This window comes from Hyperolius riggenbachi, chromosome 8, assembly GCF_040937935.1.
Source record: "Hyperolius riggenbachi isolate aHypRig1 chromosome 8, aHypRig1.pri, whole genome shotgun sequence".
In the NCBI taxonomy this organism is placed as follows: domain Eukaryota; kingdom Metazoa; phylum Chordata; class Amphibia; order Anura; family Hyperoliidae; genus Hyperolius; species Hyperolius riggenbachi.
This window is the reverse complement of record NC_090653.1, coordinates 72,058,240-72,083,810: the sequence shown is the minus strand read 5'-3', so window position 1 is coordinate 72,083,810 and position 25,571 is coordinate 72,058,240. Positions and strand designations below refer to the sequence as shown.

At 46.4% G+C, this 25,571-nt stretch overlaps 1 protein-coding gene across 1 annotated transcript in view; it reads left to right on the top strand.

The window, feature by feature from the left end:
• LOC137528909 (cytochrome P450 2G1-like) overlaps positions 1-25,571 on the top strand; it is a 49,834-nt gene that overhangs the window by 15,738 nt on the left and 8,525 nt on the right. The window contains exons 4-5 of the mRNA XM_068250673.1: positions 11,584-11,744; positions 20,937-21,110. Coding sequence (XP_068106774.1) covers positions 11,584-11,744; positions 20,937-21,110 — 335 coding nt within the window. The remainder of the gene's footprint in view (positions 1-11,583; positions 11,745-20,936; positions 21,111-25,571) is intronic.

The window sequence follows — 25,571 nt, the reverse complement described above, 5'->3', positions numbered from 1 at the left end:
AGTGCCTGAAGTGTTAACAGGTTTACTTTTCTTTTCCCTTCGGAGCCTTATTTGTCATTAAGCTATGCCATTGCTAAGTCCAGATGGTAAGGGCCTGTTTCCAATTGTGCGTTGCGATTCTGTCGTGGAAAACGCGTCAATGAATCCGCATGCGGGTGCGGATTCATTCGCGTTTCCATGTGCATTTTCGCGCGGAATCGCTTGCGGTTTGCGGTATGCGATTTTAACCATGTCAATGCCGGTAACCATTGCCATGGGTTTTTAAGTGACAACACACGTGAAAACGCATGGAAAACCGTAAGACAAAAACACTTGCGGTCTTCCTATTAAATTACCGGCGATTCGTGTGCGGGTGTGCGGCATGCGAATTCTGACGGTTCTGCCGTGCAGATTTTTTCTGCACAGCAGACCGCACAGAATTCGTGACAAGTGGAAACAGCCCCGTCCACTTGTATTGGTTATGCGAATCTGCATGCAGAAAACGCATGCAGATTCGCTCTAGTGGAAACTGGCCCTCAGGGCTTGTTCACACTGAGCATTTGCATAATTTTTAAAAAACACTGGCGATTTTGGAAATCTTTTTAAAAGCTCTTGTGCAATGATTGATTTCCTATGGGAGTGTTCATATATGAACACTCCACTTTCTATTGAATAGCAAACATGCTACCTGTACCATTTTCTGAGCGTTTGTGTTCAACAGAAAGTATAGGGAAATCACAAAGAGCTTGAACAAGCGCTTTGAATTGCGATTTCCTGAGCACGTTAATGAATAAATACATTGTATTTATTCATTTCCGGCTACAAGAGTTCACTTCCTGCCTAACGTCAGGAAGTGTCAAAATTAATCATTGAGCAAAAGCTCTTTTCTAAGCACAGAGCGAAGAAAAAAGCGCTTCGAAAAGCACTCTATAAATCGCTCAGTGCTTGCAATAGCACTGGCGATTTTATAATGTGAACAAGACCTAAGGCATGATTAGTAGCATGGAACTTTTGTGTATAAAATACAATACTGTCACACAGGGGCGTAGCTATAAATGACTGGGCCCCATAGCAAATTTTTTGTATGCCCCCCCCCCCAACGACCTTCCAACCCAACGCACCTCTCGGACCACCCACCCAACATTCCTCCAGAACCCTCCTCCCCAACATTCCCACACTTCTCCAAGTCACCAGAAAATAATCACAATGTGGGGAGCATTCACCAGAAAGGAGTCATCAGGCAAAAGCGGTCTGTTCGCAGTTGCCGACCCGGGGTCCCCGCACGGTGCAGAGGACGACCTCGAGGTCGTCCTTACTGCACCTGTGTGAAGCGCCACTGTCAATCAAGCCGACATTGTCCGCGGCATACTGCGCGGGCGCAGTGGTTCTGCGCCTGTAGATCAAAATGGAAGTCCGCACCACCTCTTTAGGATAAATCTTTGTTTTATTAGTATCAAAAGCACATTAAAAAGAACCAGTAGGCAAGACAGTCCGCTGTTTCGGGCTCCTGCCCTTCTTCATGTTGCCAGGTTCTGAATACATGTTCAAACACATCACATATATATACACCAGAGCAACCAATCAGATTCAATATTCAAATAGGAGGACCTGATCAGGAACTGCTCATTTAAATATAACACTCCGCCTACCCATGTATCTCTCTGGGACATCAGTATCCTTTATGAAACACTGAGCATATAGTTAAAGATCTCAATTTTACCTCATGTAGGATAAATATGAATACAGGCAATGTCCCCAGATGGATCACAAAGTTCCCCTGGCTATAGATCGCCTTCACCTCATTCAAAAAGTGTTTCACCAGTTTGTAAACAAACTGCGTGATCACTGTCCAATCCAAACGCTATACGTGTCCGCGTCATGGTCCGCAATATGCCCACATCACGTGGATGCCTTAGCCGGCCAATCAAAAATAGGTACGCGTCAGATGACGCTTATGACGCGGCCAAACGTACGCATGGCCAGACATGCCAACCAATAGGACCATGCGTAATGCGTCAACCAATCTCGCGGTATTGATGCGGCCGTACAAACGCAAAAAAACGCCTGTCAAATGCCGAACAAAAGTACACAGTGTTAATGTGACCATGCGAACGCCTATCCAATAAATACGCAATACCGATACGGCCATGCGAACGCGCAAAAACGTCGATCAGAAGTCAAAATAAAGGCACAAAAACTCACCCCAGGCAAGATACCATTATGTCAAAGGGGAGAGTGTGTGTCACAAACACATGCAATTTAGGGAAGCAAATGCGATAATATATAGCCAGGAAAACACACATAACTCTATTAGTTAATATTGGTTGCTATATTCTAAAATTTAAAATTAATATAACAAAGACCCCTAAGTGAACTCTTAAATAAACATATGAACAACATGAACAGATCAACTACCAATCAAGGCGTAAGTCATAGTCCCTATTTAATCCAGAGTTAATCGTATCCAGTTCCCTAATCCACCTAGACTCCATTTTAAGAAGTTTGGACAGCCTATCACCTCCGTTTTTATCTAGGGGGACACTACCAATGATACATACTTTAAGTTGGCTGACATTATGTCTAAAAAGGGTAAAGTGTTCTGACACAGCTTGATCACTATTATGATTACGTATGGCAGATTTGTGCGATGCCAGTCTGTCTTTGAGCCTTTGGGTCGTTTGACCTACATAACATTTACCACAAGGGCATTTAAGTAAATAGACGACCCAGCTGGAATCGCACGAATATCTGCCATGTATCTTATATTTCTTTCCACTAGTAGGATGTGATATAGTATCACCCCGAATAAGGCTATTACAGATGTGGCAATTGAGACACGGAAAGGTGCCACAACGTCCCTTATAAATGGCTTGGTTGGTAATATCTGAGTGTACAAGTTTACTGCGAAGGGAAGGAGGTCTTTTATAGCAAAACATAGGTGGCCGTTTAAATTCAGGTATATATGGCAATGAGTCACCCAAAATACTCCATTCTACGTTTGATACATTTTTCAACATGATGGCTAACAGTATTAAAAGTAGATACCAACATGACTCTATCCATTTTAGAATTTTTTGAATTTCTAGGCTTTTTGTTGGTCATAAAAGTGATTTTACCTCAGTTTGGGCCAAGATTTGGAATAAAGCTTCCTTTGACTCAATGGTACACATGATAGCAAGAATACATCAAGAATTGCCAAGGCTGGAGATTAAAATGAGTGGCTTTGAAAGTGAGCTTAAAATGGCCCTCTCAAATGATGAATTTCAACAATACCTAGAGAGTTTGGACGCCAAGATAAAAAAATTCTCAGATAGCCTTGAGGAGACAAAGAGATCCAAGTACAAACGGGATCAGAATGATTATCTACATGGCTACGTGTACAACTGGCAAAAACGTGGCTCTGGAGGAAGGAAACCCTTTAATAACCATCCATTTAAGGGGAGAGGACGCAAATTTAAAAAAAGTGGCAACAAACAGAAGAAAAATAATAATCCCTCTGGTGATGAGAGTTCTATGGCTGGTGGCTCCACATCTGATTTTTTGTCCTCACGGGATCCGACACCCGAGAGGGGAAGAGGAGAAGTAGACGTGGCGGCAGGAAACACAAACGCCGGAACCTCAAAACAGAGGAGTCTAATCCAACTGAGGAGAAGATAGGTGATGTGTCTCTTGTTATTAACATTTCATCTTATACGTTATCCAATGTTGAAAAACAGATCCTGGAATATGGACTGTCATTTTGCCCAACTCATGGTCCCGATTTTTTCTCGTTGGACATTGAACTTAATCGTTTTTTTCGTACCCTTAAGCTTAAGAACTTTTTTGGGACTCCCCGATCTGATCCTATCTTTAGGTTTACAGCACCCTCTGATGGGAATAGCCTATCTCTTAAAGAAGTTGGTCTTCGCAATAAAAGTGCATTTACACCAAGTAGTCACCCGGCCATTGATCTGTTTATCAAACGGGTTACTAATGATATAAAGAGAGTAGAGAAATCTACCAAGAGGGGTGAATATCTAGTAAACCATAACCTGACCTCAGAAGAGAGGAAGGCCTTGAGAGGTTTGGAGGCTAATACTGAGATTATTATACGTCCAGCAGACAAGGGGGGAGCAGTGGTCATTATGGATAGGGACTACTATATTAAAGAAATTATGGATCAATTATCTGATGACAATGTATATAGGAAATTGGATGGTAATCCGATTTTGTCTATTATGGAGAGAGTTGAGAACTTGGTGAATGGAGCCTTGGTTAACGGCCTCATTGGTGATGATGTTTCTCACTTCCTCATTAATCGGCATCCATCTACTCCATTGCTGTATGCATTGCCCAAGATCCATAAGAATCCACTGCTCCCTCCTGGACGACCGATAGTGGCAGCCACTGATTCTATTTTTTCCCCTATGGCAAGATTTTTAGATCGCATTCTTCAGCCCTATGTTAATTGTTTACCATCTTATGTTAGAGATACTGGTTATTTTTTAGGCGAGATCAGCAAATTAGATGATGTCGGTGATGATTGGCTGCTTGTTACACTTGATGTCGAAAGCCTCTACACCTCCATCCCACATGATGGGGGTGTGGAGGCGATCGAGCATTATCTTTTTGCATATTCTGATTATGATAGTGCCCAGAGGTCATTCTTGGTCAATATGTTGAATATTATTTTGAGGGAGAATTACTTTCTTTTTAATGACAGTTTTTATTTGCAGTGTAGGGGTACGGCCATGGGGTCGAGTGTGGCCCCTGTATATGCGAATCTATATATGGGCCTCTATGAGGAGGCCCATGTGTATACTTCCCCATTTTTTTCCCGACATGCACGGTGTTGGTTTCGCTACATCGATGATGTCTTTTGTTTGTGGGCGGGGCCACACTCGACCCTTTTGGAATTTATTGACTCGCTGCATGAGAGGTGTCATGAGATTAAGTTGACCGCCAATTTTGACCTCGAGGGCATCTCGTACTTGGATACTAAGATATACAAGAGAGACGGTAAATTGCTTACTGACTTGTACAGGAAGCAAACAGACCGCAATGCCATTTTGCATTTTAGCAGCTTTCATCCCAGACATATGGTTAACAACATTCCGGGAGGACAGTTTCAGAGAATAAACAGGATTGTCAGTGAAAAAGATAACCAGGATACAAGACTTGCTGAGATGGTGGGAAGGTTTAGACAGAGAGGCTATCCAGACAGAATACTTAATGAACAACTACAGAAACAACATATGACCAACAAAAAGCCTAGAAATTCAAAAAATTCTAAAATGGATAGAGTCATGTTGGTATCTACTTTTAATACTGTTAGCCATCATGTTGAAAAATGTATCAAACATAATTGGAGTATTTTGGGTGACTCATTGCCATATATATCTGAATTTAAATGGCCACCTATGTTTTGCTATAAAAGACCTCCTTCCCTTCGCAGTAAACTTGTACACTCAGATATTACCAACCAAGCCATTAATAAGGGACGTTGTGGCACCTTTCCGTGTCTCAATTGCCACATCTGTAATAGCCTTATTCGGGGTGATACTATATCACATCCTACTAGTGGAAAGAAATATAAGATACATGGCAGATATTCGTGCGATTCCAGCTGGGTAGTCTATTTACTTAAATGCCCTTGTGGTAAATGTTATGTAGGTCAAACGACCCAAAGGCTCAAAGACAGACTGGCATCGCACAAATCTGCCATACGTAATCATAATAGTGATCAAGCTGTGTCAGAACACTTTACCCTTTTTAGACATAATGTCAGCCAACTTAAAGTATGTATCATTGGTAGTGTCCCCCTAGATAAAAAAGGAGGTGATAGGCTGTCCAAACTTCTTAAAATGGAATCTAGGTGGATTAGGGAACTGGATACGATTAACTCTGGATTAAATAGGGACTATGACTTACGCCTTGATTGGTAGTTGATCTGTTCATGTTGTTCATATGTTTATTTAAGAGTTCACTTAGGGGTCTTTGTTATATTAATTTTAAATTTTAGAATATAGCAACCAATATTAACTAATAGAGTTATGTGTGTTTTCCTGGCTATATATTATCTAGGGGTGGGACGACGAATCCGGCGAATCAACGAATCCCTCGAATATTAGGAAATATTCGAGATTCGTGGATTCGAATCCCGACGCCATTTTCCACTATACGAATCCGCCGAATCCCGACGCCGCATCGCCGCGCATCCGCCGCTCGCGCTCGTCCTCCTCCGACCCCCCCGCGCCTCCTCCGCTCGCCCCCCCTGCCCGCATCCATTTACCTATCCATAGCGGAGCGCAGAGCGGCAGACCTCTCGCCGACTTCCTGGTTCCCCCTAGTGACCGGCTCTTACAATGACGTCATTAGTAAGAGCCGGTCCGGCCACTAGAGGGAACAGAGAAGTAACGAAGAGGTCTGCCGCTCTGCGCTCCACGGGAAAGGTGAGTAGATTATGCAGGGGTGAGCGGAGGAGGCACGGGGGACGGAGGGGGATGGAGGGGGCCGTGGGGGGGTTGGCGGGGGAGGGGGGTTCTATCTACCTACCTACCTACCTACCACTATCCCTACCTACCTACAGGCCGCTATACCTACCTACCTACAGGCCCCTATACCTACCTAAAGGCCCCCTATACGCACCTACCTGCCTACCTAAAGGCCCCTATACCTACCTAAAGGCCCCTATACCTACCTACCTACCTACCTAATGGCCCCTATACCTACCTACCTACAGGCCACTATACCTACCTACAGGCCTCAATACCTACCTACCTACCCACCCACCTACCTACAGGCCCCCTATACATACCTACCTACCTACCTAAAGGCACCTATACCTACCTACCTACCGGACACTATACCTACCTACAGGCAACTATACCTACCTACAGGCCACTATACCTACCTACCTATCTACCTACCTACCGGCCACTATCCTTACCTACCTACAGGCTGCTATACCTACCTACCTACCTACCTACCTACCTACAGGCTGCTATACCTACCTACCTACCTACAGGCCACTATACCTACCTACCTACCTACCGGCCACTATCCTTACCTACCTACAGGCTGCTATACCTACCTACCTACCTACCTACCTACAGGCCGCTATACCCACCTACCTAAAGGCCCCCTATACCTACCTAAAGGCCCCCTATACGTACCTACCTACCTAAAGGCCCCTATACCTACCTACCTACCTAAAGGCCCCTATACCTACCTACAGGCCACTATACCTACCTACAGGCCTCAATACCTACCTACCTACCTACCTACAGGCCCCCTATACGTACCTACCTACCTAAAGGCACCTATACCTGCCTACCTACATACTTACCTATACTTAAGGCCCTATACCCTGCTACCTATACTGAAGGTCCCTTTACCTACCTACCTACCTAAAGGCCCCTATACCTACCTACCTACATACCTACCTACCTATACTTAAGGCCCTATACCCTGCTACCTATACTGAAGGTCCCTTTACCTACCTACCTACACTGAAGGCACATGTACCTTACTACCTATACTGAAGGCCCCTATACCTAGCTACCTACCTATACTGAAGGCACATATACCCTGCTACCTATACTGAAGGCACATATACCCTGCTACCTATACTGAAGGCCCCTATACCTAGTTACCTACCAATACTGAAAGCACATGTACTGTGCTATCTATACTGAAGGCCCCTATACCTTGCTACCGATACTGAAGGCACATGTACCCTGCTACCTATACTGAAGGCCCATATACCCTGCTACCTATACTGAAGGCCCATATACCCTGCTACCTATACTGAAGGCCCATATACCCTGCTACCTATACTGAAGGCCCATATACCCTGCTACCTATACTGAAGGCCCATATACCCTGCTACCTATACTGAAGGCCCATATACCCTGCTACCTATACTGAAGGCCCATATACCCTGCTACCTATACTGAAGGCCCATATACCCTGCTACCTATACTGAAGGCCCATAAACCCTGCTACCTATACTGAAGGCCCCTATACCTTGCTACCTATACTGAAAGCTACCAATATTGAAGGCACCAATACCTAGCTAGCTATACTGAAGGCACCTTTACCTCGCTACCTATGCCTGGGTACCTATACTGCGGGCAACTATACCACGGATCGCACAATTTTTATGTGCAGGATTCGTTAGATTCGGGATTCGAAAGGTTCGAGATATTCGAGAACCTTTTTAGATTCGGATCCGGATTCGGATTCGCAGAAATTGTGGATTCTTCCCATCCCTAATATTATCGCATTTGCTTCCCTAAATTGCATGTGTTTGTGACACACACTCTCCCCTTTAACATAATGGTATCTTGCTTGGGGTGAGTTTTTGTGCCTTTATTTTGACTTCTGATCGGCGTTTTTGCGCGTTCGCATGGCCGTATCGGTATTGCGTATTTATTGGATAGGCGTTCTTTGCACATTCGCATGGTCACATTAACACTGTGTACTTTTGTTCGTCATTTGACAGGCGTTTTTTTGCGTTTTTTTGCGTTTGTACGGCCGCATCAATACCGCGAGATTGGTTGACGCATTACGCATGGTCCTATTGGTTGGCATGTCTGGCCATGCGTACGTTTGGCCGCGTCATAAGCGTCATCTGACGCGTACCTATTTTTGATTGGCCGGCTAAGGCATCCACGTGATGTGGGCATATTGCGGACCATGACGCGGACACGTATAGCGTTTGGATTGGACAGTGATCACGCAGTTTGTTTACAAACTGGTGATACACTTTTTGAATGAGGTGAAGGCGATCTATAGCCAGGGGAACTTTGTGATCCATCTGGGGACATTGCCTGTATTCATATTTATCCTACATGAGGTAAAATTGAGATCTTTAACTATATGCTCAGTGTTTCATAAAGGATACTGATGTCCCAGAGAGATACATGGGTAGGCGGAGTGTTATAATTAAATGAGCAGTTCCCCATCAGGTCCTCCTATTTGAATATTGAATCTGATTGGTTGCTCTGGTGGTGTATATATATGTGATGTGTTTGAACATGTATTCAGAACCTGGCAACATGAAGAAGGGCAGGAGCCCGAAACAGCGGACTGTCTTGCCTACTGGTTCTTTTTAATGTGCTTTTGATACTAATAAAACAAAGATTTATCCTAAAGAGGTGGTGCGGACTTCCATTTTGATCTACTACGACTACTCTCTGTGGTATCCGGAGACAAGCCCTGCACACCTCACCCCCCTTTCTTCTGATTAAGGGTGGTGTGCGAGAAGAGTGCGATTGGCTCTTTCTTGTGGTTCTGCGCCTGCGCAGTTTTTCACGGATGAGGTCGTCCTCTGCACCGTGCAGGGACAGACAGCTGCGAGGGGCTGGAGAAAGGAGTACGTACAAAAAGGGCGTCGGGAAAAAAGGGCGCGGGGTGTAAACAATAATATTGTTTTGTATTTAGCGTACAAATCGGCAATAGTTAAAACGTTAATCTTCTCTGTTTCAAAAGTGAAACTTATAATTACGTTTGTTAAAAAAATTATAATATATGTTTAATCGTTATAATTGTATATTATTGTGATTAACCTTCATTTATCTTTTCTTCTTATAATAAAATCTGAAAATATTGTTTATAACGATGATATAAATATACCTACGTTTGTAATAAGTGCTGTAAAACATTAGTAAGTATTACTAAAATTTTATTAAAACTATACCTAAACCTACTCTCACACAGAACCCTCCCTGTACCTATCCCTAACCCCTAGACCCCTCTGGTGGTGCCTAACCCTAAGACTCCCCTAGTAGTGCCTAAACCTAAGACCCCCCTGGTGGTGCCTAAACCTAAGACTCCCCTGGTGGTGCCTAAACCTAACCGCCCCCCTTAGTGATCGCTTTATTGTGTGGAGAATAATGTTTTACAAATAGTGACAGTAAAAAATATATTGCAATTTAAAGTTACGCACTGATCGCTTTAGTTTGTGAATAATAATGTTTTACAAGCAGTAAGGGATAAAATGTTAAATAATGTTTTAGTTAAATAGGTTAAATATGTTTAGTATTTTTATAAACGTTATTCGTCACGGGTGCATTTTCTAAACGTAAATCATCACAAGCACAGTTATAAAACATTAAAAATCTCTGGGCGCCGTTTGTAAAACGTTATTTATCTCCGGCGCCCTTTTTTCCTGTTCGGCGCCCATTAAACGATATTTATTATGGGAGTGAATGGCGGCACCCTTTTTGTCCACTAGCTGCCTGCACCCTTTTTTCCCAGCCCCTGGAGAAAGCCCCAGGTAAGTAAATGAGATTTACTTTAATTTCTCCTGATGATACCTTAAACAAATACATACAGAGATACTGTATATGCGTACATCAAAAAAGGGCGTCGGGAAAAAAGGGCACGTGGTGTAAACGATAAGCAGTATTATCGTTTATAAAAATATTGTTTAGAATTTCGTTTACAAATAGTGTTTTAAGAATTTATAAATCATTAAATAATGTGTATGAGATCGGCAATTCTTAAAACGTTAATCTTCCCTGTTTCTAAACTGAAACTTATATTTACGTTTGTTAAAAACCCTCCCTGTACCTATCCCTAACCCCTAGACCCCCTGGTGGTGCCTAAACCTAAGACCCCCCTGGTGGTGCCTAAACCTAAGACCCCCCTGGTGGTGCCTAAACCTAAGACCCCCCTGTTGGTGCCTAAACCTAGGACCCCCCTGGTGGTGCCTAAACCTAAGACCCCCCCTGGTGGTGCCTTAACTTAAGACCCCCCTGTTGGTGCCTAAACTTAAGACCCCCCTGGTGGTGCCTAAACCTAAGACCCCCCTGGTGGTGCCTAAACCTAAGACCCCCCTGTTGGTGCCTAAACTTAAGACCCCCCTGTTAGTGCTTAAACCTAAGACCCCCCTGGTGGTGCCTAAACCTAAGACCCCCCTGGTGGTGCCTAAACCTAAGACCCCCCTGGTGGTGCCTAAACTTAAGACCCCCCTGTTGGTGCCTAAACCTAAGACCCCCCTGGTGGTGCCTAAACCTAAGACCCCCCTGGTGGTGCCTAAACCTAAGACTCCCCTGGTGGTGCTTAAACCTAAGACCCCCTATGGATAATAATGTTTTACAAACATTAATAAATAAAAAATGTAAATAAAAAAATGTAAATAATTTTTTGGGGTGGATAATAATGTTTTAGAAATGTTTTAGAAATAGTGATTTATTATCTTTTCGGGCGGCGTTTGTAAAACGTTAATAAGCTCCAGCGCCTTTTTTTCCCTGTTCGGCGCCCATTAAACGATATTTATAATGGGAGTGAATGGGGCGCCCTTTTTGTCCACTTGTCTCATGCGCCCAAATCTCCTGCTTCCATATCATACACCACAATCAGGAAATGCAGCATACATAGAACAGAGTGGAACACAGAATGAATACAGGAAATAACAATGCAATTATCATCGCTTTTACACACAGTGACATCTTGTGGTTGTTTTACTATACTGCAGTTTAGGTAATAATCCTGTTGATACTTCCAACAGATATTGCTGATTGATTGTGATTGATTTTTTCATTGCCTGTCTGTAATAGTTTGGCTCCATGTTCTCACTTATGCATGTTAATGTTATACCATTCTGTTTGTACACAGGGACGCCATTTGATCCTATGTTCTTCATGAGCTGTGCCGTATCCAACATCATCTGCTCTGTTGTGTTTGGAAGTCGCTTTGAGTTCAGTGATAAACTTTTTCTATCGTTGCTCAGTCACATCAATGGGATCATTCGCTTTATGAATTCCTTATGGGGTTTGGTGAGTAAAATATTTGTTTCCAGTGCATGCATACAATAGTACTAGTTTTTAAATACATCATTCATATGTGATGAGCACATAATAGCCTTGTCAATACATAAGTGACCTTTCTTGAAATGAACATAAAGTGATTTGCCAGATTCTATCTGTTTTGTTATTGTATACTATTGCCACCACATAGTGGTGCTCGGAAACCCCTTTTTAAAATCCGAATTGATCTGGATCCGGATACCCAGATATCCAGTTCCGGATCGGATATCCAAATCCGAACTTTCAGGTATCCGCGTTCACGCAGATATCCGGACACATTATCCGGGCTATTCGGGCGGATTCGGATATCCGGATAGAGAAAAAGGAAGTGCCCTTTAAACTGCTTTAACGTTTTTAAAGAGGAACTGTAACGGCAAACCGTTCCCTGGGGGGTACTCACCTCGGGTGGGGGAAGCCTCAGGATCCTAATGAGGCTTCCCACGCCGTCCTCTGTCCCACGGGGTCTCGCTGCAGCCCTCCGTACAGCCGTGACGTAATATTTACCTTCCCGGCTCCTGCGCAGGCGCTCTGACGGCTGTCGGCTCCGAAGTAGGCGGAAATACCCGATCGCCGTCGGGTCCGCTCTACTGCGCAGGCGCAAGTCTCCGGGGCCTGCGCAGTAGAGCGGACCCGACGGAGATTGGGTATTTCCGTCTACTTCGGAGCCGAGAGCAGCCACAGCGCCCCCGCTGGAGCCAGCAAAGGTAAATATTGAAATTACAGTCGGGCCTGTCGCCGGCTGTTCAGAGGGCTGCAGCGAGACCCCCGTGGGATGCAGGACGGCGTGGGAAGCCTCATTAGGATCCGGAGGCTTCCCCCACCCGAGGTGAGTACCCCCCAGGGGATCTTTTTAAAGTTACAGAGTCTCTTTAAGGGTAAATGAGGCATATAGCGTCATTATTTTTTAAAGGGGAACACTAATTGATGATGTGGGGACTTAAAATCCCCCCCCCCCCAAAAAAAAATGGCTGTCAATTAACATCAGGCCTAGGTTGCAGACAGCGGCCATGCAGCCCACATTGTGTCCAAAGTCCAACCGCACAACTGGGAAATGGCAGTTTTCAGCCCAGACACCTCCACAAAATTACGCAGCAATTGTGTTTTGGGTTAAATATAGGTGGTATCAGTAGCCTGTGGCACCATGGCCTGGCGGTGGGAGCTGCACAGGCAGCAGGAGCAGGGCAATGCAGCAGCAGCAGGTGTAACGTGTGCCAGGAGCATGCCGGACGTGGCACGTGGAAATTGGCACATGTCACGTGACACGTGCCAAGTGACAGTCAGACAGCAGAGGAGAAGACACTAGTGCACACGGCACTGCTCACAGCACAGCACTTCTGTAGAAAGCTAACACAGTACTACTACTACTCTAACAACTACTAACACACTGACTGCAGTACTACAGTACTAACTCACAATAACACAGTAATCCTCCTATTCCCTAATCCCTAACCTAACTTCTAGGTTACAGTATTTCTGATCCGGATATCCGCAATATCCGCGGATATCTGGGTCATGCGGCCAAATATCCGCAGATAGCTATCCAGGTTTCTATAGCTATCCGGAATCTGGAATCCGATCCACGCTACGTAGCGTGGATCGGGGAGGTTCAGGAATCAGGAATCGTTTATTTCGCCAAGCATGACTGGGTCATGCCCGGAATTGGGTTTGGCACACTACATTTGGCTCAGAAGGGAGGAACAGAAAAAAATTTACACTTACACATGTCAGTAGCAGACGGTTACAGTTACAATTACACATGTCAGTAGCAGACGTTTACATTTGCTTTCCATTTGTATTTACATTGTACATTACATTCGCGTTAACAGTTTGCATACTAGGGCAGCAGTTGGCTCTGTCCGTGACAGTTCTATATTGCATGGGGGTGCCCTGGTGGGGAGTATGTTGAGGGAGTTCAGGAGGCTGACGGCTGAGGGAAAGAAGGAATTACTATGCCTAGCCGTCTTTGTGGAGATGGCCCGAAGCCTTCGTCCCAGTGGCATCGGACTAAAGTAGCAGTGGCCCGGGTGAGAGGGGTCGTTAGCGATCTTCAGGGCCCTCGATCTCAGTCTTTTGTTGTGTAGGAGGGCAAGTGAGGGGAGAGGTCTCCCAATGACCCTCTCCGCCGCCCTGATGACCCTCTGAAGTGAGTGCCTGTCGCTGGCGGTTGCGCCAGCGTACCAGACCAGAATGGATGAGCAGAGGATCGACTCAATGGTAGCGGAGTAGAAGTTGGTCAGAATCTCTTGGGTCATGCCAAACTTCCTCAGCTGGCGGAGGAAGTACAGTCTCTGCTGGGCTTTTCTCTGTATCGCGGTGATGTTGGGCCTCCGGGTGAGGTCACTGGAGATTGTGGTTCCCAGGAGGCGAGCGCAGGGTACTCTTGCCACCTCCGTACCATCGATGTGAATTGGGGGTGGGGTGGAAGCGGACCTTCTGAAGTCGACAATTAGCTCGACGGTTTTTGCAGTGTTTAGCACCAGCCTGTTCTCCTTGCACCAGAGGGAGATTCTCTCCACCTGCTGACAGTATTCCTGGATATTGTTCTTGGTGACAAGTCCAATGATAGTAGTATCATCGGCGAACTTGATGACCTTAACTGAGTCTGCCCTGGATCTGCATTTGTTTGTGTAAAGGGAGAACAGCAGTGGAGACAGGACACATCCTTGGGGTGCACCTGTGTTTGTGGTCATACTTCGTGATTTGATGTCCCCCAGCCTGACGACTTGGGTCCTGTTGGTGAGAAAGTCTGTGATCCAGAGTCGTAGGCTTGGGTGCACTCCCAGTGCAGCTAGTTCTTCCTGCAGAATGCGTGGGCAGATGGTGTTGAACGCCGAGCTGAAGTCCAGGAGTAGGATTCTTGCGTACGTGTCTGGTCTATCCAGGTGGTCATAGATAGATTCAAGGCAGATGTTTACTGCGTCGTCAGTGGACCTGTTTGCCCTATACGCGAACTGATAGGGATCCAGAAGGGGCAAGGTGGAGAGTTTGAGGTTGGATAGAACTGCTCGCTCCAAGGTTTTCATTATGACGGACGTGAGGGCCACTGGTCTGAAGTTGTTAAGCTCGGAACCTCCCTGTTTCTTAGGGACCGGGATGATGGTCGATCTCTTGAAGCAGGCGGGGACCTTTCCTTCCCTTAGTGACTTGGTGAAAACGGAGGAGAGGATGGGAGCAAGCTGCCTGGCGCAAGTTTTCAGGCAGGCTGGAGTCACACCGTCAGGGCCAGGGGCTTTCCTGATGTTTAGTGTTGACAGGAGTTGCAGGACATCAGCCTCTCCCACCGCTGGGGAGGGGAGTGGGCTCGTAATGTACTCCTCGGTGCGTGGAGGGGGAGTGAGAGGTTCCAGGTGCTCCCCCAATTCTTCCTGTCTCTCAAACCTGCAGTAGAACTTTCCAAGTTCTTCTGCTAGTTCTGGGCTGGGTGGTGCGTGTTGAGGGGGGGGGGGGGTTGTAGTTGGTGGCAGTCCTGAGCCCCCTCCATACAGCCCGTGAGTCGTTTGAGCGCAGGTTTTGCTCCATCCTCTCAGCATATTCCCCTTTGGCGGCCCTCAGTTCCCGATTAAGGTCGTTCCTCGCCCTCCTGTAGTCAACCAGGTTGCCGGACCTGTGTGCGACTTCCTTCTGCCTCCGGAGTTGCCGTAGCTTGTTGGTGAACCACGGCTTGTTGTTCGGGTAGACCTTGAAGGATTTACTTGGTATGCAGGAGTCCTCACAGAAGCCAATGTATGAGGCAACGTTGTCAGCCCACACATCCAGGTTTGGCGCTTCCAGGGTCTCCCAGTCAGTGCAGTCGAAACATGCCTGGAGTTTAAGCTTGGCCTCATCCGTCCATACTTTGACGGTCTTGAGGGTCCGTTTTGCCGATTCTAGGCGTCTCCTGTAGGTGGGGATAAGATGGACTAGGCAGTGATCGGAGGAGCCCAGAGCCGCCTCTGGGACAGCCTTGTAGGCACTCTTCAGTGCTGTGTAGCATTGATCGAGGGTGTTCGTACCCCTGGTGGGGCAAGCCACGTGCTGGTGGTAGTGTGGCATTTCCCGGCGAAGATTGGCCTTGTTGAAGTCCCCCATGATCACGAATAGTGAGTCTGGCTGGGATGTCTCCCACCACGAGATGGTCGCACTTAGCTCCAGCAGGGCAGATTTGGCATCAGCGTCAGGAGGAATGTACACTCCGACAAGGACGTAGGAGGAGAACTCGCGTGGAGAGTATGATGGCCTGCAGTTGAGTAGTATGAGTTCAAGGTCAGGGGAGCACTTCCTGGTGAGAACTGTTGAGGAGGGGCACCATGATGAGCTGATATAAAAGCAGATACCCCCACCTCTTTTTTTCCCGGAGAGTCCCGGGTCTCGATCTGCCCGAGTGAGGCTGTAGCCTGGGAGCTGGAGAGCGTTCTCAGGTATGTCCCCATGTAGCCATGTTTCCGTGAAACAGAGGACTGGAGTTGTCTTGCTGAGGTCTCTCCTGTCACAGAGGAGGCGAAGTTCATCCAGCTTGTTAGGAAGGGACCGCACATTTGCCAGGAGGACTGAGGGGATGGCTGATCGTAGACCTTTCCTCTTAAGCCTCACACGGGCTCCTGCCCGACAGCCTCTGCGCCGCCGACCTGCCCAGAGGTCCAGGGCCGGATCCAGGGTCTGTCGTATGTAATTCCAGACTAGTTTGGACAGGAGCCTGGCTGCAGGGGGAGAGGGGACACGTGGTTCCCACTGCAGGAGCTGCTCCCTGGTGTACGTGGTGCGCGTAGCAGTGAGTGGGCCATGGACCTTGGTGTGGGGGCGAGAGTTGGTGGATCGCCAGGGAGGGGTGGTAGAGCATGGCATCACAGTGGAGGCCTTCCGTATACCTCTCCTGAGTGTGCACAAGTCAGACAGCGTCCAGCATAAGTTTGAAAAAGTTCAGTGTGGACACAGCAGAAGGTCAGCGGTAACAGCACAGCTCAGGGATATGCGGGCAGCAGATACCCCGAAAAGCAGCTACTAGTTAGGAGTTCAGGAGGATGGAAAAAAAAAAAAAAAACAGCAGGTACAACAAGGGGGCTGCAAGCAGCAGGTACCGGTTAGCAAGCTAGGTTCAGCTGGCATCAAAGCAACAAAGTTCAGCAGTCCGCACAGTACCAGGTTAGCAGGCTAGACACAAGGTTCAGCAAAGCACCAGGTTAGCAGCTAGGTTCAAGCCGGCCAGACACAAAGTTCAGCAGTCAGCACTGAGTTCAGCAAAGTACCAGGCACAAAGTTCAGCAGTCAGCACTGAATTCAGCAAAGTACCAGGTTAGCAAGCTAGACACAAAGTTCAGCAGAGCACCAGGTTAGCAAACTAGGTTCAAGCTGGCCAGACACAAAGTTCAGTAGTCAGCACTGGGTTCAGCAAGAGTTCACATCCAGCGTACACACAGTTCAGGGCATGCAGCAGCAGCAGGCTGGGCAAGGGGATGACAACCATGTGTGGGGGAGAGAGCAGGCCCACTGAGGGGTCTTAGAGAGAGTTAGGCTCTTACCCTTTCCGTGGAGTCTGTGAGGGGTGCAGATGCTGCGGTCTGTGGAACCTGGAGTTCTTGTGTCTCAGTGCGGTGGATGAATGGGCTCCTGGGTGGTGGTGCAAGCAGTAGTCCAGTGGTAGCGGGCTCCTCCACGTGGGTGGACTTGTGGGGCCTGCGGAGGTGGCAGAGGGCTGCTCAGCAGTAGCCCAGCGGTAGCGGGCTCCTTCACGTGGGTGGACTTGGGGGGCCTGAGGAGGCGGCAGAGGGCTGCTCAGCGGTGATGGTGGAGGGCTGCACCAGCTGCAGTGGGTGGATCGAACTGCTGCTGGGAGCCCGGCGGAGGCGGCGGTGAGAGCGGCCTGTCGTGTGTTGAATTTTTGCTCCACGTGGTCCCCACGTGGGGCAGAGATCAGCAGCAGCGGCGGCGGGAGGCTTCAGGCGCAGTGGAGGACCGGGACTTCAGGGTGCGGAGAGCGCCGACCCTCTTCTCATCAGCAGCATACGGAACCAAGCTGCTGTTCCATGCTGTGCTGACCGGCGGGTCTGATCTAGGTTGGCCCTAGAGCTGCGCAGCCGCACTCGCGGCTATGCGGACTGCGCAGCCGCGACCAGAGGAAGCGGCCATTTTGGGAGAGGCAGGGGAGCCCGACCCGGGCCGTGGGGTCGGGAGCCGGCCCGGGGGGCTAATGAGCGGGGGGACCCGGTGGATCGGCACGGAGGGCGCGGACGGCGTCCTCCGTGCAGTAAACGATTATACAGGTAATTAACTTTTTTGACTAATTTGGCCTCGTAAGTCCTTTAAAAATGGTCGGATATCCGGGCTACCTGAATATCCGGAATCTGGATGAGCACCAATTAACAGCCTAGCAGTGGTGTAATAACAATTCATGAGGCCCCGCAATGTTTACAACCCTTCCCTTGCCTCCTGGGGCATAACTAGAAATCCCCAGGCCCCACTGCAAAAAAAAAATCACCGGGCTCTATCGCCCCCCCCCCCCCCCCCAGTTATCAGTGGCAGCGGGCGGCAGCAGGACACATAACTCCATCCACCGCGGAAGTCCATCTCTAAGTGCTTCACGCTACTTCCTTTTTAAGCAGGAAGTAGCATCAGACACTTAGAGATTGGAACTTCTGGCACGTGGAACGCAGGGAGGTATGTGTTCATGTCCACCGCCCACTGCCACTGATAAATGCAGGAGGGGAGCGCGCTCAGGGGAGAGCCCGAGGTGAGGGGGGAGTGTCCCTCCTCCCCACCGATGTGCGGCCACGCTTTCCTCTCATGTTGCGACCCGTCCTGCCCCCCAAAACAGCCCTGAGCGGGCCCTGAAGGTGCAGGGGCTGCATCCCCTATTGTTACGTCCCTGCTTGCCTCCCCTTGGTGCACTTCACAGCCCTGGGGGCCCATCTCACAAGGGTCATAGAACAAGTGTGGCCATCATGATGATCTATAACCATAACAGGTGTAGCCACAAAAAACACCTGATCTGAAGCATAGTCCCTGTATTAGAGAAAGAGAAGGTTACTAGGTGTGTGTCCCCCACCCGCCTTCCCCCGCAGCTCTGAGCCCATCTGCGATCTCAGGGGCTGCTCCCCTGTAGTTATGATCCGGAAGCCTAGTGTCCCCTTGGCAGGACAGTTTCTTGGGCAGTGCGAGCAGGGCGCAGACCGGCAAGTTGAAGAAGGGGGGCGCAGGCAGAAGGACATAACCGCTAGGGAGCTGGTGACGCACGGTGCAGCCAAATGGAAGAAGAAAGAAGATTACCAGCTCAATCACCTTCCTTCCTCCTGGGCATCCTTTGGCTGCCTGCTTACGACGTCAAGTCATCATCACATCACCACCGCGTGATGACACCCATGTCCTGTAGCGGTACTGCAGGCTGTCAGTGCACGGCGCCCATGGAGGAATTTACTTTATGGGCTCTCTTTGCCTGTGTGTTTTCCCTGGTCCCTGCTTCCTCCTGGATGAGCAGCTGGTCACTACCACTAGTAAGTAGGCAGATCTACTTGTGACCTGTGGCTGTGTGACTGTCCCTAAAGAGTAAGGGTTCACAAGTCCACGTGCAATTTTTACACCCTCCCCCTTGGTGCAAATTAGCCTAGAAACTGCCCTGCCTCTTGGAGTTCCTGCAACTGCAATATTTTATACCTGCATCTGCTTTTAGACTTCATTGATTTTATTTATTAGATTTAGTACAACAGTACAAAGAAGAAGTGGTGCTAAAATATGCCTCTGTTCAGTTTTACCGCTGTTTAGCTGAACAGGGACAAACATTCAGTGTTCAGAAGTGCCCGAATCTGAACACCATTGGGTGGGCTGCTTGGGTATCGGGGATCGGTGGGCGATAGATGTTCTGCAATCCTTATTTGAGAAAAAATAAATTAGAATACATGGAGGAGGAGCAGACTAAAAACAAAGACGTTTAATAGAGGAAAAACGTTTACACATAAAAATGCCAGAAGATAGGAGTATATAGAAGGTGATTATGTCAAAGGAAAGAAGTAAACAGAAGAATGAAAAAGGTTAAAGAAGAGAAGATAGAAGTATACAGATGAAAAAAGCGAAATCCTAAGTGGAGATTTGATTAAAAAAAAAACACCCAGATGTCATCAAAAGCCACTCAGGACCTACCATAATATGCATGGGGTAGTTAGCCACCTCCCAGCTGGGTATGAGCTCCTCCTTGTCCATGATTTATACCAAGAGGTTCTTCAAGAGGTGGGAAAGATTTCCGCTCCTCTCTTGCAGAGTCCTCCCATATCACGAGCCATGTGGGTTGGTATTGTTCAGGTGGCAGAGGCCCATGATGTCCAGCTCAGCCATGTTGGGGTTAGACGGAGTTCTTCAAATCTTGAAGGTTTTGAGGGACCCACCCTTGACACTGGTCTTTAGTTATTTTCATAGATTTTCAATTGGAATCAAGTGAAGTTATTGCTTCGTTCATGGCCAGAATGGAGAAAGTATGTTCTTTCCTTTTCTGGATTATGGCTCCAACGGTGCTCACTTGAGCATTCAGAAGCTTAGAAATACATCTATAACCAATGTCATCAGCATGTTTTGCAACAATAAAGTTGCAAAGATCTTGGGAAAGGTCTTTGCTTTTACCCATCAGCAGATGCTTCTTGAGTGATACCTTGGTGGTAAGAAACCTTTGTTTAGTCCATAAAATAGGACTAAACCAGTTGATATTATTTTGCACTGAGGCCCTATTTGCATTGCGATGAGTTGCGTAGCATCCCATTTTGACAAATGAGATGCAACTCAACACAAAAAATTAGTGTAAATAGGGCCTCATAGTGTACAATATTGTGGATTGCTTTCTGAATACTAATGTGGGGTTTATTGGCTTTCCATACCTTTTTGCAGCTCCTTTTCTTCATGTGTTCAGTACTTATTCCTAGTGCACTTTTTCTTTACTGCACATAACATAATTTATGGACTCATTTTTTTATTTACTTGTATGTGTGGATTTCATGGATTGTTCCCAATATATGGTGTAAATTTTATGTCAATAGCCCTAATAGAAGATTTCCCTTCTGTATATCTCATTTATCTTTTAACTTTAGTAATACTCTTCAAGTAAAATAGAACATCCTCTTGTATCTACTTATTTTGACTAACATTTGTAATTATTTTCTTGAATCTATGAAATCTTTGTTTTTAACAAATTTTCATCCATTATCTAAGGTTCTTTTCAGCTTGCCGTTCCTTCAACATATACCAGGACCTCATCAGCAAGGAATGCATCATGTAGCTGCCTTAAAGTCATTTGTCCATGAGAAGGTGGAGGAGAGTAGGAGGACCCTGGACCCCCAATCCCCCCGACACTTCATTGATTGTTTTCTGATAAAGATGCAGCAGGTAACGGGGACACTGAAAAAGTATTTATTTTCATTATTTTGTTATTTTATTGTTTATTTATGACTGTCCTTTTCCTTCTGTGTACCTCTCGCTGGACACGTGTGAAGCAAGCTGGTCCATCCACTTTGCTGGATCTTAGGAGAGAACCAAGATTTCTGGGATGTGACATGCAGTGACAACCAGGATTTACACATTTCCTAAATAACATATACGGTAGTAATTATCTTGCATATCTCCACAATAGAATTAGGAAACATGACTCCCACACAATCCAACATATATGCAGTATGGTCCTACAATATCTATGAAACGTGGGCTCCACAGTAGTTACCAAGGCCCACAAAACATGCAGCTTCCAAAGTTTGCAGCACTCCCACGACATGCCACATTACCACTACAAAACATACCAAACCCCCAAAAATGGATGCACAATGCACAGCAGAGACAGGGCCGGATTTGTACTTTCCAGTGCCCTAGGCCTGTTGTCATCAAGCGCCCCCCCCCAAAAAAAAAATATTTTGTCCGACACTCTGACTAGGGATCACTGTTTTGAATAGGCTCATTTCAGTTGTGTTGCTCTGCCCTCCATTCAACAAATAATTCCTGTAATGTGCGCTCCTGCCTGAATGTGCACAGCAGCCGATAGTGTTCTGGGCATGCATACTTGAGAAATGACGCTGATGTATGACCGCCCGGTACCAGGGGCGTAACAATAGACCCTGCAAGGGAGGCAGCCGCAGGGGGGCCCTGAAGCCCCAGGGGGCCCTGTCCTGAAATACTGACAACTAAGGGCAAGGAGAGAAAAAAACTTTATGCTCTGTGCACAATTGTTCTAATAACTGCATCTGCTCAGCCACTGATAAGAAATCATACAAAGTTTTGCAGACAAAAATTTGTAGACAGTCCCTATTCAGTCTGCAACAGGCTCTTGTGTACAGTGCCCAGCCCCCAACCTCTACTCCTCCCCATGTGCTCTGTGCTGTAGTGATGCTGGAAAAGTCTGCAGAGCCAGTTCTGCTCCATCAGAGATGTGTGAGTGAGTGTAATAAGCTGAGACTGAGAGCACACCTGTCTGTCAGTTTTCTGTTTGCTTTTCTGTACACCATGTGTGTCTGTATGTGTGAAAACATGCACGTTTTATCACAGAGGTTAATGTAATTGATAGTAAAATGCTTCACTGCTATCTGTTTATATCTGCATGGGTAAAACACATTCAAGTGTGCGCTAGCCGATTAAATTACATTGGTTCTCAGTTTACCTGTGCAGAAAGCAGGGGGGGGGAGTTTAGGATGGTCGGTTTGGTGGGAGTGGGCCCCATGCAAAGTTTTGCAGAGGGGCCCAGTGATTTCTAGTTATGCCCCTGACCGGTACTTGTCGAGAATGCATAACACTGTGCTGACCTCAGTTGCTGTGCACATCTAGGCAGGAGCGAGAAATTACAGGGAGTGGGAGTGGCCAGAGCATGCGCTGTTTCTTTGTCCTCTGTGCGACTGGCTGCAGTCGGAACAACAAACAGGTGGCAGGGCAGTGCAATGGAAAGAAGCCCATCCAAAAAAGAGAACAGGTAAGTTACAAACATCCTATCAAGACCCACTTTGGATGTTCTTTTGTAATTAGAGAACCTATATTAGAACTTCCTCTCTGCTCTAAAAGATACGCAACAACATAACCTTTAAATAAAAACATTTCTTTGTTACAGCTGATACAAATCCTGCAATAAATCTGCAGTGTATCTACTTCCTGCTTTAATGGATGCAGACATATTTTTAACATCCTGTGCTTTCAAATGAGCTTAGATGTTGTGGCAGTCAGGTGGCACAGTATAGAGATAAATTACAACTTGTGATTAGACACAGAGGAGGGGGAATTAGACAGGCTCTCTAAATACATACATGGTACATTTCTCTGTTTTCCTTCTGTCCTGTGCAAGAGTTCAGCTCCACTTTAAAGCATCTGAATGACATTTATTTATATTTGCTGAAAAATCCATGTATCTCTTTTGAATGCTGAATGTACATATGGTGGTGTGCTCTAACATATTGACAGTATACAGGAACAAAGTCTGAAGAACGCTTATTAGCAGGAGCTTACTCTTTTTCTTTTGGGCCAATAAATGGTATCATCCTGATTCAAAACTTTCTGCTTTCACTGATGGCTAAGATGGTACAATGCTCTGCTGCTACAGGAAAGCAGGATGCCAAACCATACACACTAGCACAGAGGTAGTAACAGCTCAGGTGTCCTTTAAAGTTACAGTTTAGCAATGAAAGGGAATCAAACAGCATTTTTATTCCTGCAGTTCTCATAGATGGTAGGAGCTGAAGGACAGAAAATAGGTCTGGAAAGAGTTAACTGAAGCAGGGAAGACTTCACTGCTAGCTAGGGAAAAAAAAGAGAATCAGTCATAAATTAGGGTTAGATAAGAAAGCAATTAGCTGCCGGGGTCAGTGTCACAGCTGTAAAAGAGGTGAAGAAACTAGCAGAGCTCACTGATATCTGTGAATGCCTGCATTAAAACTCAGAGGAACTTAGTTTTATCTGCTTTGTAATGTAAATCTCTGGTATTTCCCACATCGATCTGTATGTCCATCATACAGAGGAATGGATTATCAGTTATGATTGATCCTGATTGTTATAACACATCAGGAAGCGAGAGAGAGATGCAGGGATTGGGGAACTGTGGAATTCAGCTATTAGTGCAGAGCAGGGCGCTGGCTGGCTGCGCTGCGGGACCAGAAGAGGTGATTTACTTTGACATATGACCTCTTCTCTCTCCAAGTCATGCCGCCCTTCTTATCTTATCTGATTTTATCGCCCTAGGCCATGGCCTTTCTGGCCTTTCCAGAAATCCGGCCCTGAGCAGAGAGCTCCCACTCTCTGAAGCATCATGGCCCATCCAGGGCCAGTTCTCTCATGAAGCAAGGTAAAACATTTGCACCAGGCGCAGAGATTACAGAGGCAGCCTTTTTGTACTGTGTTTACACTAACAGCATGTAGTCAGAGTAGGAGGAGGAGCAAGAGGAGAGTGAGGGAGGTGAAGAGGTTATCATTGGGGATAAGCAGCTTGTTGTGCTGTGTGAGGAGTCTGACGGAGAGTGAGGAGGGGGAGGCAGGAGAGCAGCAGTGTTTCATTTGACTTGCACAGCAGAAGGGAGGAGGTGACATGCATTGTGTGTGATTGCCTGTCTGTGGCTGAATTTTTCGATGGTTATGACTGACTGCACACAGGCAGAGCATTTGATTGAAGAGGCAGGAGGAAATAAACTATATATAAAATACAAATTTTATTAATGACCAAAATACAAACATATATAATATAATATAAATCTATTAAAAATTGTGTGTTCTGGTCAATTTTTAATAGATTTATATTATATTATATGTGCAGTCAGTCATACCCATCGAAAAATTCAGCCACAGACAGGCAATCACACCTCTTTAGTCTTACATTGGTCATATTGAAAAGTCTCAGACTTGTGGAGGATCATCTTTGATAGGAAATTTTTTTAGGACCCATTTGTCTAAAAAGAGCATTTGATTGCTCCAATTTCAAGTCGCATACAATTTTCATTCCGCTTGATGGCAAATCAGAAAAATTGCATCTCATTGACCTCAACAATAATATTTGTAAATTGCTTTTCTCCTGTAGGACTAAAGTACAGTACATTGGCCATCTCTAGTTCTTACCTCCTCTCTGGCTTTCCTTGTTGTTGAACTGAGCACAGTCAGTGAGTGTGATGGCCGGTGGCCACTTCTATCTATGCCCAGTTCCCTTCTCCTTTTCCTCTGGCCTCTCCCCTACTCAGTCCAACAAGTAATACTTACCAGGGGCGTAAATAGAAATCACTACCCCAAGCTCCCCCCCCCCCCCCCGCATGGGTCCCCTCCCCCTTACTTTCAGCAAAGGGAAATGTTATTCAATTGGCTAGTAAACACTTGAATGTGTTTTCCCCTTGCAGATAAAAACAGGCAGCAGTGAAGCACTGAGGGCATTTTCTCTATCAATTACATTCGCTTCTGTGATAAAATATGCATGTTTTCTTTTCACACATACAGACACACGTGGGCCCATATGCAATTCAATTTTTCACCTGCGTTTTCTCCTAGGAGATAATTTTTCAAGTTCTTTTTATATTAACTTTTTAGCATTTTGTAATTTAAAAAGTAGCAAAAAGTAGTTAAAACAGTACTACTAAAATTGTTTTGAGTATTTTCTTGCTTGCTGGTGGCTTAAAGGATACTACAGCTGAGAAACAAGTTTGCTGCAGTGTGTGGGGGGTTATAAGTACATACTATTAGCCGGTCCTGCCCCCCTCCGTCTGCCGCCGTTAGTCTCATATAGGTCCCGGTGTCCTGCGACTTGATTGACCCCCCCACCCGGACATACTGTGCCCTGTGTGCGCAGTATGTCCTCCCCTCTTCACTTCTGGCCGGTGCATAGCGAGCGGCTCAGAAGCACGC